We start from the raw sequence: 20326 nt of genomic DNA, 5'->3' as shown, positions 1-20326 counted from the left end.
CTATGCGGATTAAAGGAAAAGGATCTTTCGAACAAGTCTTGTTTAGGTCGGTGTAGTCGACACACATCCGCAGCTTGCCGTTGGCCTTCGGGACGATGACTGGATTTGCCAACCACTCTGGGTGGAGGACCTCTCGGATGAAGCTGGCGTCGAGGAGCTTGCTTCTTGCTCCCGGATGAACTCCTAGCGCTCGAGCGCCTGCCATCGGACCTTCTGCCTCACTGGTCGTGTGTCGGGGTGCACAGCAAGGTGGTGCTCGATCACCTCCCTAGGGATCCCGGGCATGTCTGACGGTTGCCATGCAAACACGTCAACGTTAGCCCGGAGGAAGGCGACGAGCGCGCTTTCCTATTTTTCACCCAGGTCACCGCCGATCCGGATGACCTGGGACAGGTCTTCACCCGCCACGACCTCCTTCATGGGGATGGAGGCATCGGCGGCGAGTCGGGGTTTGGATGAAGAGGGTCCCGAGCCCCCTGGGTGTCCTTCGACCTCAGCCTGAGCAGAGACCAAGACCGAGTAGAGCTGCTCGACGTAGGAGACGACGCTGCCGGTCTTGACGGGCACGGAGATGGGGCTTGCGGGGCCTGGCATCTTAACCATGAGGCAGGCATAGTGCGTCACCACCATGAACCGGGCGAGCGCCTGGCGCACTAGGATGGCGTTGTAGGGGAGAGGGACTTTCGCGACATCGAAGACGATGTTCTCCGTCCGAAAATTGTCCCGGCTCCCGAATGTGACGGGCAGGTCGAGCTGCCCGAGGGGCAATGTATGCCCCGGTGTCACCCCGTAGAAGGGGAACGATGACTTTAGGCACCTTGAAGGCACATGCAGCTTCTTGAATGCCACCTGGGACAAGAGGTTCAGGCCTGCACCTCCATCGATCAGCACTATGCTGACCTTCACATTATAGATGGTGGGGGACACTACGAGAGGTAGTCGCCCCACGCCTGCAGTACTCGCGGGGTGATCCGCCAGACTGAAGGTGATCGGGGTCTCTAACCACTTCAGAGGCCTCGCGGCCCCAGTGCCTGGGGTAGCCGAGCACACCTCGCGCCACATTGTCTTGATGTAGCGACGAGAGGAGGGCGTGTACACGCCCCCGTCGATGAAAGCAACAGTGTGCTTGGGCTCTTGGAACTCAAGCTCTTGGTTCTCGGGGGCGGCTTTGTCATCACCACCTCTGCGGCGCTCCTCGCGCTCCTTCTGGCGCCACTCGACGAGCCCTTTGACCGACTGGCACTCAGTGAGGTCGTGCCAGTCAGTTTGGTGGATCTCACATCACTTTCCTGGTTCGGGCCTCGCGGGAGCGGGGGCCCTCACGAGAGCGGGCTTCTTGTCGACGGCCGCTCGACGTGCCGGCCTGCGGGCAGGGCCCTCTGCCGGCACGACAGGGGCAACATCGCGCTTCCCTCTCTTTTTCTTTTCCCATCTTTCAGAGCGGGAAGGACCTGCCTTGTCGGTGGAGGGTTGCTCAGAGCGCGGGACATGCCACGCCCGAGCCTCCGCCGCCTTGGCGCACTTATCGGCCAACTCGAAGAGCTGCCCGGTGGTCTCGACCTCATGCGTGCCTAGCTTTTCAAGCGTCCGCGACCAAAATGTGACGATGATGGCATGGGGGGTAATCCGCGGGATGGTGTTGCGGACCTGTCTAAAGCACTGTATGAATCGCCTCAGCGTCTCCCCCTCTTGCTGCTTCACGGCATGGAGGTCGCACTCCAAGCGGGGGCGCGTGAAAGTGCCTTGAAAATTGGCCACGAATTGGTGGCACAGATCATCCCAGGAGCTAATAGATCCTGGGGGTAAGTTCATAAGCCAGGAGCGAGCAGAACCCCTTAAGGCTACAGGAAAATAATTGGCCATAACCTTTTCACTGCCGCCCGCTGCTTGCACGGCAGTGGTGTAGATCTGGAGGAACTCGGCGGGGTCGTTGTACCCATCGTACTTCTCCAGTAGTTCTGGCTGGAACTTCGTGGACCAGTTGACCCGACAGAGCTCGCTGGTGAATGCGCGGCAGCCTATGCCGTATCCCACGGCACCAGTAGCACCCCGACGGTCACGAGCCGGCATAGAGGAAGCTTGGTCCTCTGCCTCGGCCTCGTGCCGAGACTCCCGGTGGCGCTCAAGGGTGACGTGCGCATCCTCAATAGCCCTCCACTCATTGAGATGTAAGCGGAGGTCCTGAGCTCCTGTTGTGGCTAGGGGGCGGCACTCCGCCTGGAGCCCCCCCCCCTGGCCAGTTGTGCCACCACCCGAGGATGGACCGGCTTTGGTTGCGCCACGGTAGGAGGTGGCATGGGAACTTTCGGCTAGCACCTGCCGGTGAGCTATGCCCACCAAGGCGGCCACCTCCTGCAGCCAACGGCCTTCTGGGGTTTCCCCCGCTGCCTAGACAGGTGGGTGCCTGAGGAGTGCTTGCGCCGCAAGCAACGCACTCCCAGGGCTGGTGTTACCGAAGGTGAGCCTGCGCCGCAACGGTGCCCAGCGCTGTCCGGACGTGGATCTTGCGGCAGAGGCGTCTGCCGTTTGCTGAGGGTTAGGTGGCCCGCCAGCGACGGCGGCAGCGGCCCTACTGGGCCCAGCGCCATTGTCCCCAAGGGAGGGGGCGTCGTACGGGCCGACCGCTGCTACTGCTGAGGAATAGCAAAAACTGGGGCCTCCTGAGCGATGGGCTCCACCTCTTCGCTCGAGTTGGAGCCGATGCGTTGGAGACGATGTTCACCTACCATCTTTTCTGCAGAAATCAAGGCGGATTCAGAGATGCAACCCCCCTACCTGGTGCGCCAGCTGTCGGAGGATGAACTCCTCAAGCGGGGGTCCTGAGGGACCCCCTTTGAGATTCAACCAGGGGATGATTCTGAATCTACCTCGTACGTGAATTAAATGAGAGTATGTGAGATGTAGGCGGGACGGACGATCAACTGCTAGTGGGAGTAAATGCTCAAGGGATTTTTAGACAGGTTCGAGTCGCACGGAGCGTAATACCCTACTCATGTGTGTATGCTATTATTGCTCTGGGAATGCCTCTCTATGGATCTCTTGTGTTACAGGGATTTTTGTCTAAGTCTAGAGCTTCAGTCTTGCTTCGAGTTTCGTGTGTCCTGACTTCGTTAGCTTGTCTGTCCTCCGGGGTCCTCCTCCTTCTCCGGGGTGCGCCCCCCTTTTTATATCCCGTCGGGGTGGCTTGGCATGCCTAGAAAGGAGGGCACAAGTCCCCATGAGCCATACATGGAAAGCAACCATCATGGGGCAGCAGTTTGATGTTATGGGGGGTTGAAAAGTGCGTCCCTGGCCGATCTTGTCGCTCATTACGCACGGCTTTAGCCGTTTGCAGGAGGGGGGCCCACTGGGCAGCCGCCGAACCACCCCGCATGCCCGCTTGGTCAGAGCGGGCCTGACACAGCAGGGGGGGCAGGCGATAAGCCTCGAGCTCAACGACGATATCTCCAAGCCGCGCAGGATGATGTGCGATTGGACAGCTGGCGTGTGGGGAATGGTTGGAAGTGACAGGCCACGCTCCCTCTTAAATGCAGCATCGGGCCTCTCACTAGTTGACACCTCACCGCTGAGCCCTTGTGGGGTCCACCGGCAAGGGGCTTCTCAAGTCCTCGGGGAACTCTGGGTGCTCGGGGGGCTATTGTTCATAGCCCCGAGCGGCCTCTCCCGGAGCTGCCTTCTCGGGTCCTCGAGGAACTCGGGTACTTAGGGACCACTGTTCATGGCCCCGAACGCCCTCTCTCGGAACTGCCTTCTCGGATCCTCGGGGAAATAGTCGCCAAGGGAAGCGCCACGTGGTATTCTGTTGTCCTGGCCTCGGGACTCGGGGACCCCTGGTTCCTATGTCACCGACACACGTGCATGTTACTAGTAGAATAAAAAGCAAAAGAAAGGGAAGCGGATCGAGCTAACATCCGACATACAGCATGGCAAAGCAGGCTCGAAGTTGGATGCGATCATTCGAAGTATGAGAGGTGATTGGTTGTTGCCTGGGAAGAGATCCATGAATTTGATTATTTTTTGTAATTAGTAGGTGTAAATACGAATTTGAGCTTTCGTCTATTTTAGAGGGGTATTGATATAGATTAAGTAATTAACTAATTATTCCCGTCAAGGCAATACGGCATCACATGCTGGTATACGAAAAAGGGTTCGATTGATTGATTGAGTCGTAGTTGCGGCGTCGTGTCGGGTGGCCGAGGAGCGCTCGTGCTTGAGCGGTGTCGGGTGGCAGAGCAGCGAGCGTCGTCTTGCCGGCCGACCGGGAGTGACGGAGAGGCAGAGGCGTCGTGCGTCGGGTACCCGACGTTGGGTCACCGAGCGGGAAGCGTCATCGCACCGGTCAGATCGAGCAGCGGCTGCGGCTCACCACCACAGATGAGAGAGGAGAGACAGAGAGAGATAGGACTAATCGACTCAAGTCTTGGTCAGAAGAAGCGCCTTCTGCTGGTAAATGGACTTGGCCGGCCTGATGCCAAGTTTCCAACGAGGGGTTTCACAACTTTGGGACAATTGTCAAGATGGGCCGGGCTACCCGATGGCCAGATTCGAGCCCAAGCCTGCCTGATGAACAAGCCTGAGCTCCATAATATTTATTACAAAGTTTCCTCCTGAATAATTAAAAGGATAAAAAAATATTTGCATCCTCCGATACAAATAGACTCGGATTCATTATTACATAGACTCATCGTAAGGATTATCCACTTAATTTATAATAAAGCCGTCACTCGTTCTTAGCGAACATATCTATAGCAACCATCTCCAATGCATGAGAAGCCTTCAAAAAATCTTCTATTTGATCCTCTCTCTATAACAACCTCCGGAACCGCACCTGTGATCAGATCAACCCTGCATACGCACATTTCATATACAGCAGCCCGCCCTGTTGTATGCATATACGGTACCCAACTGTGGCGGAGTGCCATCATGCTGAAACCAACGTTCCATCAGAGTCTGAAGCTTGACATTGTTCTGATGAAACGACACGACATGGATGCAGTACAGTACAGGCACAGGGCGTAACCGAGAGCCCTGCTGAGCGCTGAACACAAACCTAAAACCAGCAACTGTAGTTCAGTTGAACGATTACATGCATGCAAGACGCAACAACGGCAGATGTAGCAGCAAACACAGAGTTCTCCATTTGCAACGGAGCTTGATTACTGATTGTTTCATTGGCTGCTGATGGCCAAACAGAACCGGAGGAATAAAAGAAGCAGGCAGCCTGAGCGAGCCTGACCGGTCTCCCTCACTGGGGTGGGACTGGGAGTGAGAATCCGAGAGGTACCAGCATCCCCGCTGCAACAACAAAAGCCATGTATGCTGGGTCATGTCAGCATCGTTATCGGCTTGTTGGTGTGAGAACTGAGAAGGGAAGGCCCTGCAAACGCACCTCTCGCGCCGAGGAACCTCTCCATGGCCGAGACGACTTGCCTGCCTTGCGGGTACCTCGTCAGCGTGCCCAGGTTGCGCCGCGCCACCTCCACCAGCAGTGCCAGCTGCCACTCCTCCGCCGTCACCACCATCGTCTGGATCACGAAGTTGGCGTACAGGTGGACCATCATGTCCTGCAACACATCGCAGTACCACATCACATATATAGCGGTCGATGCAATCCCTATCCTCTCCGCTACTTAATCTCCTTCGAATTGACAGGTAGGTAGATCACCGACCGTCAGATGATCGAACTGTTCGCCGCCGCCAGCCGTGAGGATCTCCTTCGTGATCAGCTGGCGGTCCTCGTAACTGCCGAAGGTCAGGCACTTCTCGATGACGTTGGACGCGAACTTGTGGTAGCTCATGCTCATGATCCGCCCAGCAAATCTTTTCACAATGATGGATCGCTCAATCGGTCCTCCATGCTCCAATATGTACTGAAAATATTTTGAACAGACAAGTGCAAAATTATTTGGTTTTTCTAGCTAAAGCATGATTGATCACTCATGCCATATATATATACGGCGAGTCTATTCTGCGTCTAGATATAATTATAGTAACTTTTACGTCACCCTAAGTTATGACTAAGTTAGTTATCATGATACGTATAATTGAATTACGATCAAATGATAAAAAGTATATAATTACGATTAGATTAATTATTAAGTTATGATTATATATATTTGTAGTAAATAACATATCTTGTAGATCACAACTATACAATTTTTAGATAGTAACTGGGGATGTGTGCAGAGGTGAATAAGTTACAATTATATAAAAAAAATACATAATTATGACTAGAGAAAGTACCAACCATATATATATTTATAGTAAATAATCTATCTTGTGAATCGTAATTATACTGTTTTTTTATCGTAACTAGAGGTATCCGTAAAGGTGAACTATATTGCACTAGGTACATAATAGATCTACAGTATATGTATTTATATAATATATATTTTATATATATATATATAAAATTACCTGAACAACGTAGTTTCCATATTGGTCTGCAGACAGCTTGGTAACAGAGTCGACGATCTCTGACACCAAAGTCTGATAGATCTCCGGATTACCACAGCACGACAACACTTTCTGGGATGTTCAGCACAATGAACAAATGGAAATCAGTGAGTAATGACCTAATTAAAAAACAGATGACAATAATTAGATAAAAGTGATGCCCAGATGAACAACCTGCATGACACGGCATCCTTGAGCATGCAAGGACAACACCTTGGCCCTTCCGCAGAAGCTTCTATAGATGAACTGGATGTGCTGCGGTGGCACACACTCCATGCATTTCTGAATGACATGGTTTGCGTACTGGTCACGAGCACATTTCTGTGCTTTGCTTCCAAGCTCCCTGGCCATCTCTACCTTCTGATCCATATCGCATATTTCAAAAGCCTAAAGAGAGACATCAAATCAGTAATATTCAAGTAACTGATTAGTGATAAATTAATCTTACTGCAAAGAACGTCTATATGACTAACTACGAAGAAAAAAAATGAAGAGCTTACTTTTTTGCATTCCAAACTTGCATGAAAATTACAACAGAAGCTATCTAACTAAAGATAAAGGACAACTTAGCAAGAGAAGTGAAGAGCTTAATTAGTTTATGCATTCCATTTTATATGAACAATAAAGCGGAGGCCTTTTTCTTTAAAAAAAGGACGAAACTTTTCAAGCGCATACAAAGACATACAAAATGTTTCCAAATCTGAACTGGTGTAGAAGGGTAATTGCTCACTTTACCTTCTGGACCACTCGGCAACCGTACATATGAAGGCTTAAGGTTAACACATTCCCAATCAGACGACTAATGACCTTCCTTTTGTAGAATTGTGGTCCATTATCAAGAAGCTAATGGAAAAAAAATATAAATGGTTAGTATAGGAGTAGTTCATGATCAGTTATGTCCCAGTGCTTCGAACATGATTCAAGATATATGGAAAAATGCCCATATATATATAGGAGTTCGAGAAAACCTTCTGAACTGCGTAATTTGCGAAGACATCAATGGCCAGCGTACGAACATAAGGCATGATTTCCTCATAGACCATAATTATCTCTTCCGGTGTTGCCGTCTCAAGCGCCTGCTGGATAAAACGGCTCCCGGATGGATCAGCACTGCATGTAAAATTACAGTAAGGAACAGTTGATGGTCTAACCATCACAGGTTGCATATATATGCTTCAGATGAATCACAAGTTGATGCTGCACTTGTGGGTTGAAAACTTAAAGAGTGTTATTCTCACCAGAAAGCAGGTACTTGCCCCTTGATGTAAATGAGCTTGAAGGTGCTGTTCACTGGAGATCTCATCTGCTGTTGAAGGAGCTGAAAGTCATGACTCCTATTGTTCGGTCCACTGCTAGAAGAATGGATATTGTTCGGTGTGCCTACAGAATGTTGGGTTTGAGAAGAACCAGAAATCCTGTGTGGTTCAAGAGGAACTGCATCTGCTGGACGTTCCCCAGAATCTGATATCAGAACACCATAAGCATACTTATTCACCAGAGCATGAGGAGACTGTCGAAAGAGTTTCAGAGGAGTTTTCTGGTCTGGGTCAAGGACTGCACAGTAATATGCCTCTTGGACTGTTATTAGATGAGCAAGTTCCTCCATGTTATTGTTATCCACTCTTGGCGCAAGCGAAGAAAAAGATGACTGCTCGCTCAGGCCTCCAGCACCATTCTCATTCATAAGTGTAATATTGTAGCCTTGCTCAACTGTTGTTGGGGCACCTGAATACTGTGAACCTGAGCCACCACTAGCAACAGGCATGGTGTTTCCAGGATAGCTCATTTGCCCCTGAAGATTCAACTCGGCAGTTTCTTTTGCATTGCTGTCAGGCAAGTTCATTGCTGAAAAAGTTGGTGCTCTTTTGGGCTGAGCAGGGAGTTGTGCTTGCACTTCTATATGCACCTTCCGATTTTCTGGAGTCAAAACTTCACTGCTTGGATTATCCTAAGAAAGAAGCAACAACATTTTCAACACTGTAACGAGAAATTTGAAAAATTGTGCCGGAGAGGACGCAAGTACACTAGCAGCATGTCAAACAATCGACAATAAAAAAAAACTCAACATGCTATGGTAGTTTCAAGAGCAAATGTTACAGAATGCATTTATGGATATTTTTCAAAAGGAACATAAAATGGTGCATGTCAGCATGCACAAGTTACCACTCTTCTACAGTAGTGATTACTCACTACTCAAAGGATCATATACAGTATTGAATCAAAGAAAGACAACCTTTTGAAAGTAAATTTTCTCCACAACAGATTCTATAATGTTTTTACCATAATATATAGAACAAAAACAAAGCCTCGTGCTTTTATTGGGACGCAGACCTATTCCAGGCAATGTATCATAGTATCAGCAAAATAAAATACGTTATAGATGGAAGGTAAGTTAATATCAATAATATATTTTTTAGACACAAGATCATTGTTCACAAACTCTAAGAGTTGAAGTATAAAAAAAAAAATTGGTATCTAAACTCTATGCCCATGACAAGGGTCGTCAGCTATTCAGCGCCCTTAGAAAAAGACTTGTGATGAATCCACATTGGATTGTCCAAACAGAATGTATATTACTCCAATGTTTTAAACAACGGCTACTAGTAATGAAATATGTGTTTTTTAAACAAAATGGGTTTACCTCATCCACCATCGGGCAAGATCTAAGATCCATGCAGTCAAGCAACCTTAGGGGTTCATCAAACCCTGATCTTAGATCACGGCCGATGGCCAGTAGCCCCCTATGGGATACTATTAGCTCCCAACAAGCAAGACAAAAGGAGATCACTGCTTCTCAGTAATGTACTTTACCGAATTCCCGTCAAATCCTAAGGCCCAACCCTAGATAGAGAAGTCTAAGAGTCAACGGTTTACCTTGTGGCGACCCTGAACATGTCATTGGTGTTAAGTCTGATGAAAAGGATGACCTCTGGCAAGTCTGGGGAAGATGATATGTAGGGGCAGGCTAATAGGGTGGGATCTGGTAGATAGAATTTTAGAAACAACTATTGGGATGCGATAAATAAGCAACCCGCGATGGTGGTGCAAGTAGGGAAGAGGAGGAAGGCAATGGAAGGTTGTGTCGAGGCGGTAGGTATGGGGTTGCAGCGGGATTGGAGGAGAGGTAACTGAATGAGAAAGGGGGATGCTTCATAAATAACTATCATTTTTAAACTAGGAGCTGTCAAAACCCCCACCACTGATTACGGCGGGATTGGAGGAGAGGTAACTGAATGAGAAACGGGGGAGAGAGCTTCATAAAAAAAAACCTATCATTTTTTAACTAGGAGCCACCAAAACCCCCCATCATTGATTGCGGCGGGATTGGAGGAGAGGTCACTGAATGGGAAAGGGGGGCACTTCATAAAAAAAATATCATTTTTAAACTAGGAGCTGTCAAAACCCCCACCACTGATTGCGGCAGGATTGGAGGAGAGGTAACTGAATGAGAAGCGAGGGAGAGTGCTTCATAAAAAAAACCTATCATTTTTTAACTAGGAGCCGCTAAAACCCCCATCATTAATTGCGGCGGGATTGGAGGAGAGGTAACTGAAAGGGAAGCGGGGGAGAGGGGCTTCATAAAAAAACTATCATTTTTGAACTAGCAGCCGCCAAACTCCCACTGATTTATTTATGCCAATACTTCATAAATGCGGTTTTATAACATATTGCATTAGGCCAAGCCCATTTTGCAATGCCTAAGCCTAGGCTAAGGTTTCTACTTAGTTAGGCCTTGCCAATACAGACACAACTTCAGCCCAAACCGTTGACCATGGCTTGCTCAAACTTGCCTAGCCCACGGATAAGGACAGCTATCCCAAATTCACCTTCTAAGGCCAGCTTGGGCCGTTGTATAGACAGTCCGATAAAACCAGAGGGCTTCACCCAAACAAGAATACATGAAAGTATGGTAATTGGATAAAAAGAGGCATTTTATTATGATGCGGATATTAGGTTACAGTCCCCTTCCTGGTAGATGGATCCCTCTATTTTTAATGCTCAGAAGGGTAGGGGACAAGATTGCATAGATATATTTGATGACTTATTTGAATACAACATGTTACAACCAACTCATAACAACTTTGTTAATCGTTTCTGGGCATGTGAGATTAGTCTCAATTAGTGAGGTGGGTTGAGTTTGTGTGCACTAAATGTGCTTCCGAAGTACTAGTAAGTTTGCAGAGTGTAACACCCTGATTTTTCAATTTTTCAATTTCTTAAAAAATTTCTAGAGTTAACTAGGGTTAAATAAATAGAATAGCATAAGTCCTATCTTCTAAAAACCAAATCCAAATTTGATTTAAGTTATATTTTGTTTGAATGTATTCATGCTGGAGATAGGCATGTAGGGTTTTTGTTTGGTTTTGTTTGTTTTAATGTTGCTTTAGAAATAGAATAAAAGTTAGAAAAAAGGAGTAGAATTGGGAATAGAAATAAAGAAAAAATTCCTATCCCAAGCCCAACCCTTTCTCCCTCTCTTTTTCTTCCCTAGCCCGGCCCGCACTTCTCTCCTTCGACCTTAGCACAAGCTAGCTTGCCACTACTACCTCCCTCCCGTTCAGCCCAGCCAGCCCAAGCGCGCCCGCTCAGCCTAGTTGGCCAAGCCACAAACCGTGCCCCGCATGCCTACCACTTCTCTCTGCCGAAGACGCCCGCGACCAACTCGCCTTCGCCGAGCCACCGACATGTGGACCCTACATGTCAGGCTTGTCTCCTACCACTAGTCGGATTCTGACTTCACCCGAGCCGCACCGACCATCAAATCCCGCTTGGATTCACGCTCAAATCAAAGGGGGGAATCTTCTAAAAGCTTGTCTCGTGATCCCCTCTATCTCTTGCCGCCTTGTCCCTATGAGTATCGCTTTTAAATAAGGAAAATCGAGCTCGGATTGTGCCTGCCGCCGCCTTACCCTAATCGAACTCGTTCTGGCCTACCCGAGCATCCCGACCTATATATGCGCACCACTATGCCCTCCTCGAAGCACCACACAACTTTTTCCCAACTTCATGATGAGTTCTCAAAGCTGTAGCACCCTCTCCTCAAAGCTCCACCACCCGAATTCACTGCCGCCTGTCGCTGAGTTTCTCCGGTGCTCCACCGCCCCCACCACGCCGTAGCCGTGTTGCCCGAGCCCCAGTGCCCTTGTTCCGTCGTTCACCGGAGCCCCACTCCCTTCGTATCCCGATTCCAACAAGAGTCTTGCTGCCCGTTGCCGTGTCCAACCTGCCGCCGCCCTCTAGTCCACAGTGAGCTCCATGAGCTGAGTCCACCTCTCCCTTGTCTACTCGCCTATACACTCGGTCCATGAGCTGAGACTGTTGAATCTAGATCCAATGGCCCAGATCAATCCCCAAATTATTAATTTGTTTTTCGTTCAAAAATAATCTTTCTTGTGCAATAAACCCTCTGCTGACGCAATAATTCAAAGATTTCTGTAATAAAAATAATGCGTTAAACTCTGAAATTCATGTAATTTTGCGAAAAAGCCTCATTTAGTAAAACCATCATAACTTTTTCGTCGTAGCTCCATTTTAAGCGACTCTTGCACCATTAGATTTGTTTCTCCGAGTTCTATCTTTCTAGATAAGTTTTGTCTTGTTGTCCTTCTGTTTTGTGCTATGTTCTTAGTGTGTTATGTTTCTGTGCTTTGCTAGTAATCATGCGATTAGACGTCAATGCCCTGGATCAATCTAAGGGACATCAAGACCATGAGCTAGAGTACACTGAGCAGCAGCAAGAAGAAGGCAAGTGCACTTGATCATTCTAAACCTATGTTTTTAAATGTTTTGATTTACAAAACTGTATGCAATGTATGTCAACTTGATGGGTAGTCACCTATGTTAGTGTTTACCTAATTCTTCCTTTACATTTTTGAAGCCTAAGTGGTAGTTGGTATGAGTCTTTTAGGTAGAATTGCTTAGCTATGCTGAGAAGTGTCATATAATTGATTAGTAGACATATGCAACTATGGTGATAAACATGACGTAGCAACATGAAACTTAGGACTTGGGCAAAGAGATGGCTTTGATAATGTGGGTACTTGTGGATATGTTACAAGCATAATGGTAGGTTCTGGATACCCTTAACATTTGCTATAGTTCTAGATGTCCATTAATATTTGTATAGGTTCTAGATGTCCTTTAACATTTGATAGTTATTACCCGGTTGGATAGTCTTTGCCCAAGTATGAACAAATGAAACATGTGTAACCTAATTAACGATCGGTTCGTGAAGCAACAACACAAGAAATACCGTACCAAACATGAGACCGATATGGGTAAGGCTTAGCACATTGATTAGACACCTGGCTGACATTCGTTGGAGTACTAGGACGTAATTGATGGACTATGCTTCTTAGTGATTCTCCTATCAACACACCACTGGCGTGTGTTAAGTGTCTTACAAACACGGCAACAAGGATATCACGACTCCTAGCTAAAAGCTGGACAACCTCTGCAGAGTGTAAAACTATTATAACAGCCGCAGCCGCAGTTATGAGAGACTTGGATCCTCACATGATTAGTTGGATATGGATAAGATTTTGGTGATAGTTAGTTGGTTATGGTTTGCAAGGTGGTTATTATCGGATAATAGGTTTGGGTCATATGGGTATAATCACTTAATAACTGTTTAATGCTTTTCAATTACATTACTATTTTCTTTACTCATATTTTATACAAATATACCATGTGTCAGTCTATTCTTGTTGTAAACCTATATATCATTATCTTTCTCACACTTGCTGAGTACTCCATGTACTCACCCTTATTATCTCTCGCAATTCATATGCTGCTCAGTGGAGAACTTTCAAGATGACGACTTGGAGTTCTAGAGGCGTGTTCCCCAGTCGATGCATGTGGAGTTGCTATGGTCACTGATGCTTTTGTTCTGCTACCGTCGTTTAGTTGCTATACTTTGGTTATTAGAGTTGTTTAGGTGAAGTCTTTGTGTAAGAATTAACGGTTATAAGTTAAAGCATTACTTGTTACTTCACCTATGATGTCCTTATGTGTGTTAAACTTTCTAGACACATATAAGCTGCACTTTATTTTGTCTGTTAAAATCGAGTGTGACACAGAGGCAACAATATAATAGGTTACCAATGTTGATACCTAGTGCATGAAATTTTTATCCATTACTAGTGCCCTGCTTCCCAATACAGTCAAGCACTACAACTCATCATTAACATCATTATAAGGGCATGAGAGGATAGTAGATGGGCAACAATGTGCATTGGCTATGATGAAACAAAACGACAAGGTAGGTAAAACATATTATTTTCCCATTATCGATAAAGCAAACTATCACATATATGAAGACCCCTAGGCCTTCCACCTACATGTTGCATTGCATTTCTAGGCTTTCACCTATTGAAGGAAACTCACACTATTACCTTCTAGGAGCCTAGGTCATGCTTCATCATAGTGTGGTCAATCATCCTCTTGGACCAGCTCACCTTGGTAACCTGTTTCCTCAAGAACTAGCTATTTTGGCACGAGCCTTGCTGGGTGGATTTTTCACATGAGAATTGTAAAGTCTCATGTTGGAGCATTTTGTATGTATGGAGAGGATTCATTAATATCTCTACTAATATATAACACAAGTTTCATCCTACATTACCCCCTCCCCATTCCCATCTAATAAAAAATCAGGAGAAAGCTGCCTTCTCACTTAACTAATAAAAAACAAAGAAAAACAATCTTCCCACATAACTAGTGTGTTAGAGATGGAGAGGCGTTTTCTGTCACCCACATTCACCGTTGCTGAGGCACATCCCTATTTGCCCTCCACAAGAGTTGATTTCTCCTGGTGGGCAATTCTTCATCGTGGTCCGGCTATCTGTAATAATCAGCCGCTTACCCACTTCTGATTGATCGGTTCCGGTGTTAAGTCATGGCCACTTCATCGTACAAGAAAAATTGCATGTTCTTCTCCAACGAGCCAATCAACATTGGCGTCATTGGACCGGTTTTAGATCAACAAGAGGTTGGTGCATATTGGTTGCCATGACTCCTCTCGACTAGGCTCCTCATACCGCCATTCGACAAGCCTCCGCGGCACCCTACGAGCATCGACCAAGGTCACCCCTTCTTGTCACTCGTATCCATGTATCATCTCACATGTTTTGTTTTGATTTCCTCCAAAATCCGACAAGATCTATGGAGGGCACATGATTTGTTCTTATTTTCTCACATAATATCATCTCACGCGAATGCATCCCGGTGATGTCAGGATCCATGGAGGCCACGGGAGGCATCGGGCTATAGATCAGCCGTTGTTCCGACCAGGCTCCTTGTAGTGCCATACGACAAGTTGCCACAATGCCCCATGAGCAACCGACCCAATGACCTGCAACAAGGCGCCACCACACTTCAGCCTAGTCAGTGAGTTCAAACCATGAGGAGCCGTAAACCGCATTGGTGCGGAGGCATGGGAGGCAAAGATCTATATACAATATGCCAAAGGCACCAGTTAGGTTCTGATGACTGCGAGCGCCTTGGCACATCGTCCTGTGGCCATCATCTTCTTTTATGCTACCAAGGCTCCTTCCCACGTGATCTATCCATTTCATTTTTCTATCGCTGCACCTCAGGAGCCATTCGTGAATGACTCTGGCCGACAAAGACCATGACATTGTCTTATCAAGACCATTTGCTTATGTTTCTTATTTTGAGATGTTGATTTGACAAGATATGGCAAGCTAGCAAGACATGCTTCAATTCATTCTCCAAGGAGTTTAAGCCTTTCTTTTTTGTCACTACCGATTGATTAACTCGGCTGCTAGATCTGCTACCTTCTGTTGAGCGAAGACTAGTTACTGACTTTTAGAACATCACCTGGTCCACTGGAGTGTGTCAAATCTATAATGATTACTTTCCATCCTGCAATGATTCTCCTTCCAACACCGGCATTGTTCATCATTTATTTCATCTATTGAGTATTAGTATATAACAGACTTTCTCAATGAGACTAATTATTACAAATTGCAATCTAATGTTTCCATCAGCAAATAATGTAAGTGTTCAACCTTGGGAATATTACAAAAGAATGCAAATGAATTTTTGATCTTCTGAAGGGAGCTCAAGGAAAGAACCTATTGATTAATGGTTCAAGGTGTCTTACACGCCACATACTGGTTTGCAGCTTATAAACCAACATATGGTCCCAACATATTATGGAGACAATGCATCCAAATTAAGTATAATTGAAAAACTTGGGTGGTAGATGAATGAAGTAGGCCCCAGCTTCTAGAATGTGTGGACTCGTGTATAGTCCCATATGTATCCACCTTCGTAAACCGTTCCTTTCACGGTTGCTTCCCTCTAAGGTGGAATGGCTGGTGTAGTATAAAAATAGATTCCATTATCCTCGATATTTGAAGCAAAATGAAAACATTACACAAATAGTCAAATCAAAATGATAACTAGTGTTACAAAGATGATTCCCTTATACAATCAACCCCATGGGGTGGTCACCTGGTAATACCTCAAGTGGAGCAAAACAATGAAATATCAATCATCAACCTCATGACAAGAAAAAAGGACCATATCAGAGGTTTCTTAACCATTCCCCATTGCGGCAAGGGTGGATCCACCATTCTGGCAAGCTCCGTGGGCTGCTAGAGGTGCCCGACTGGCAGAACCCCTCCTCCAAGGTGGCCCCAGCCATGGATTTCCAGGTCTCCATGCATCGTGTTATGTGTTGTCCAGTAGTCCAGGGGAAGACCAAGTAGGTAGACAGTTGCACAACTGTGCTCTTGGAGAGTTGAAGGAGGATCGCAATTCTGGGCCGTCCATCCGGCCCGCACAGAACACACAGGGGAATAGGGAGTGTGGAATGGGGACCAAAATTGCTAGGGATTTCACGATTTTGGAGGCAGAGGGAGCCATACCTATATGGCTACGCCGGTTCGAGAGTGATCCTATGACGTAACTGCATGGGGCAACGCCGCTGCTGACACGCGAGGCCCACTGGCTGGAGAGAGATCCTCTGACGTAACTATAGGAGGTGACATTACCGCTGACACACGGGGCCCTGCGTGTTAGTGGCGACGTCACTCGAGCAGTTACGTCAGAGGAACAACGTGCAGTTACGCCAGCCGCTGAGCCACCGGGTATGACCATCTTCAGTGCCACCGCCACATCCCACTCCAACCCGGGCAACAAGAACAACGTCATCTTCACAATTCCCCTAGGCGACGGAGTGGCCTTCCTGGCGTTCTTGCACCGGGGCCGGGGGAAGCAGTCCCCGCCACCGATGACCTAATGCGGTGAGTGGAGAGTGTGCGCTGGGCAAGAGAGGTCTGGATCCATGTTTCTTTACTGTTCATCTCCTCACAACATGGAATCTTCTTGAGTTTCCTTTTTATTGCTCTTTATTTGGAGAAATTAATCTTGGTTGTTCAAGATGAGGATTTGAAAGAGCAAATTGGGAAGGATATATATTTTGATGTGGTGGACCATGAAAAAGTCCTAGTTTCCAAAATTGCCGTTTAGTTCTTTAAAGGTAATGCCCTCCGAACTCAACAAAAATTCTTATTTGGTTGCAATTCTTTCTTATTATATATTTGGAATACAAAATCGGTTCTAGTTATTAATCAGTGGAGTTGGATTTGGAATTAATTGGTTATTTAACTGTTGTTAAATAAATTGTTTAATAGGAGGTTGTTGCCAAGGAATATGGCATCCTAGTGCAGTTTCAGCGCTTCTGGGTGTGGGCTAAGAGTCAAAACCACACATTTTTTTAAGTAAGGTTTAACAGTTGCCGATTAGGTAACCGGTGACGAATCAATATGCAGATTTGGCTTGTGCGATTCTCAAAACATATTTTTATGCAGACTGTTATATATATGACGGGTCTTACCATGATTTCTTTTTTCATACATCTTATATGAGTAATGATCATCTCATCATGCCACCACTAATCTATCTATGTTATCTTTGCTTATTTTGCAGGTTCATATTTTCTGTTGTCTTTTGTTGGGAATTGAGATGCTCACTTTATTATTGAGGTATTCTTCTCTATATGGTCTTCAACTTTTTCAGAAAATAATAACTCTATTTAGTTCATACATAATTAGTTCCAAAATTGCAATGAGGTTCAATTTTGTACATCTTTTATTTGGGTATAAATTACTTTCAGTGACTTAGATTCCGACATAGCTCAACTTTTGTCCTTGCGGGAATGTGACCTTACCTCGCAGGCCCCTCTCGTCTAGCCAAATGAAGAACTCAGGAAAAGGCAGAAGGACCCCACTAAAAGCAGGGCAAAGCCTAGCAAAGTGCCACAGTGACCAACTAAAAAGACCGATGAAGCTCGGAATCGGATGAGGCCCAACAGGGGAAAAAAAGGTTGCTTCAACATTCTTTCCCCATCCCCTGTGGAAGTAAAGCTTGAGGTAGTTTCTCCATGTGGATTTGACCAATATTGTCGTGTAGCATGAATAATCCAAGGGATTCTCAGATGATTCATGCCATGTATTTGGTTTGGGCTGGGTCGTCTTGCACACCTGCAATAGATTTGTTGGTCTGGGCTGCTCTCCTTACTCTGTTTTCACTCCAAGCGATGCCACTCGTGCATCGGACCGCCTCCGACTTCAGGGCAACAAGCGAACAACATAATGCAACAGGCCTTTTCAGTGGATCTATGCCATATTATAGCCATGTTGCCATCGCCTTGCCATCGGAGAGGGTTGACTTCAGATTTCTATTTAGGTAGTTGTTGCTTTTGTTATATTGTTGTCATCTTTTGGTCGAGTAGAGATGGAATTCGGTGGGTCTTGGTTCTACTTGGCCCAACCAATGCTTTGAAGAGGAGCAACAAAGGTATGGCGAGGTGGCATTGCCGATGCTAGCCGTGAGATGGGACAACAACAACTTCGTTGGAGATAATAAGCCACTGGAGATAGGGAGAGAAGACTGACATGGTGAAAGAAGGTGATCAGATTAGATCTCCCTCTGAAGGTTGAAATTGCGACTAGTGAAGCGACTCGAACCATAACCTCGGAAAATTTCGGTTGCCCATTGAGATATAGGGGTACCCTTATGACTAGGTCAGACCCAGCTTGCCCCCTACCCTCGGTGGGTCTCGCCTAGGGCAACACTAGTGAGGTTGCATATGAAAATAGAAAAGGCCCATGCTAACCAGCTGTACATTTTATAAGTGCAGATAAAAAGAAAAGGCCCAATATGGAGCGAAGCATTCTCCCGGAGTAAATCAGGCACATCATAATTTTCCAAGGTCTACACCAAACACCTTTATTATCTATTATTATGGCTGTTATTCAAAGTTGAGCACACCATCAATATATACACTTCATTAGAAAATTAACCAGTACAGTACCAATAATCAAAGCGTCCACATATGCATAATTAGGCAAATAATTAAAGATGGTCAATACAGGAATAGCAATGATACGAAGGGATTACCTCCAGCTTTGGCAGCTCTAGCTGTGGTTGTGGCTGATCCAGCGAGAAGATGTCGAGGAGGTGGCTCTTGCTACAGGGGGGGTCCGGGAACAAGCAGTAAGAAGAATAGGACGGGTGGTCGACGTCCGCCGCCTCCCATATCCCCTTCTTCTTACGATCACCTTTGCCTGCATCCATCTCTAGCTGCTCCGATCTGCCACCTATAGCTTAATTTTTGCTTAACCATGTGTCAATCGGAGTACTGCGTATAAACGTACGACAGATACATACATAGAATGGAACATGTTCACATGAAACAGTACAGGATCTGGAGTTAAAACTTTCTATATTTTTTTTAGCCAAAGATGGATCAACAAAATGAGAATTTGATTTCTTACCTCAAAACCATATGTATACAAAGGCAGTACACAAGTAAATACGAAGTTAAGCCGAGCATATCGATTAAGATCAGTGCACCTTTCTATAGATCTAGAGCAGAGAAATTGAAACACTAGTTTTGTATTAAACAAGCACAGACTTTTCACAAGCTAGGAAACAGAAATTGCAGCTGCTCGGGGAAAAAAAGTTCCGAATGAGAAATTAACACCTTGAACATGTATCTACCGAAATTATTTGCAAAGAGGATCGGATCTGAACGTGGATATGCATGTAACACACAAAATTAATCGATAGGCATGATTCGGCCGGGATCGACGTACCTATACAGAGCAAAAAAGGAGTTGATCGAGTGCGAGGCGATCGAGACGCAGTGGCACGCCACACGACTCACCCTGTGGAAGAATGCTCTCGTTCCTGAACAATGTTGGCCTGCAGCTTGCTAGACAGAGGGCCAGCTGGCCAGGGGGATTTCACTTCCTTTATACTACTCTATCCCTACTAAAATTAGCAGTATTGCTATGAAAAAGTAGCAGTAACAATAACACTACTAGGAGACATTAACTGCCTCAGCATAGCAGGCCTTTACTTGAATCGCCAGGTGTATGGTAAGCCGAGAGTAGGCGTCATCAGTTACTAGCTGAGACGACGACGACGAGGAGGAGTCTCGTGATGAGACTTGCGTGAGCGACTGCATGCATGCATGCATGTTAACTTAGCATATTTGGGTGTTTTTTTTGCAAAGGTAATATATAACTGATACGGCTACGAATACGATCGAGTCACCACATACATTATATTATTAGCATACATACAGGATACAATTGTGCATACAGCCACAGCCACGGCAGTATTAATGGACGTACGTATAACTCTCGACGTGGCCGGATGCCTTTCTGTTGCGGAAACGACAGCAAGCATGCATGCATGCAGGCGAGATTACTTGTGCTGACTGACTAGTGACCGGGAGAACACATGATCGACGGTGGTGTTGGTGGCATGCGTACTACGTACGCGAGGCCGGCCGGGGAAATGTGACCAGCGGCCGGCCGTATGTCAGTATGTG

At 46.3% G+C, this 20326-nt stretch overlaps 1 protein-coding gene across 1 annotated transcript; it reads right to left on the bottom strand.

The window, feature by feature from the left end:
- Nucleotides 1–2627: 2627 nt before the first annotated feature.
- LOC133927677 (pumilio homolog 3-like) lies at nt 2628–19062 on the bottom strand. The gene is made up of 9 exons (XM_062374112.1): nt 18886–19062; nt 7695–8404; nt 7425–7566; nt 7192–7299; nt 6631–6843; nt 6418–6528; nt 5670–5870; nt 5390–5564; nt 2628–2734 (listed from the first exon to the last, which is right to left on the bottom strand). Exons 1-9 carry the CDS (start codon nt 19060–19062, stop codon nt 2628–2630), a joined length of 1944 nt encoding a protein of 647 aa, XP_062230096.1.
- Between the last annotated feature and the right edge of the window lie 1264 nt (nt 19063–20326).

The sequence above is a fragment of the Phragmites australis genome, chromosome 8 (genome assembly GCF_958298935.1).
Source record: "Phragmites australis chromosome 8, lpPhrAust1.1, whole genome shotgun sequence".
Classification (NCBI taxonomy): domain Eukaryota; kingdom Viridiplantae; phylum Streptophyta; class Magnoliopsida; order Poales; family Poaceae; genus Phragmites; species Phragmites australis.
This window is presented reverse-complemented; position numbering and strand designations above follow the sequence as displayed.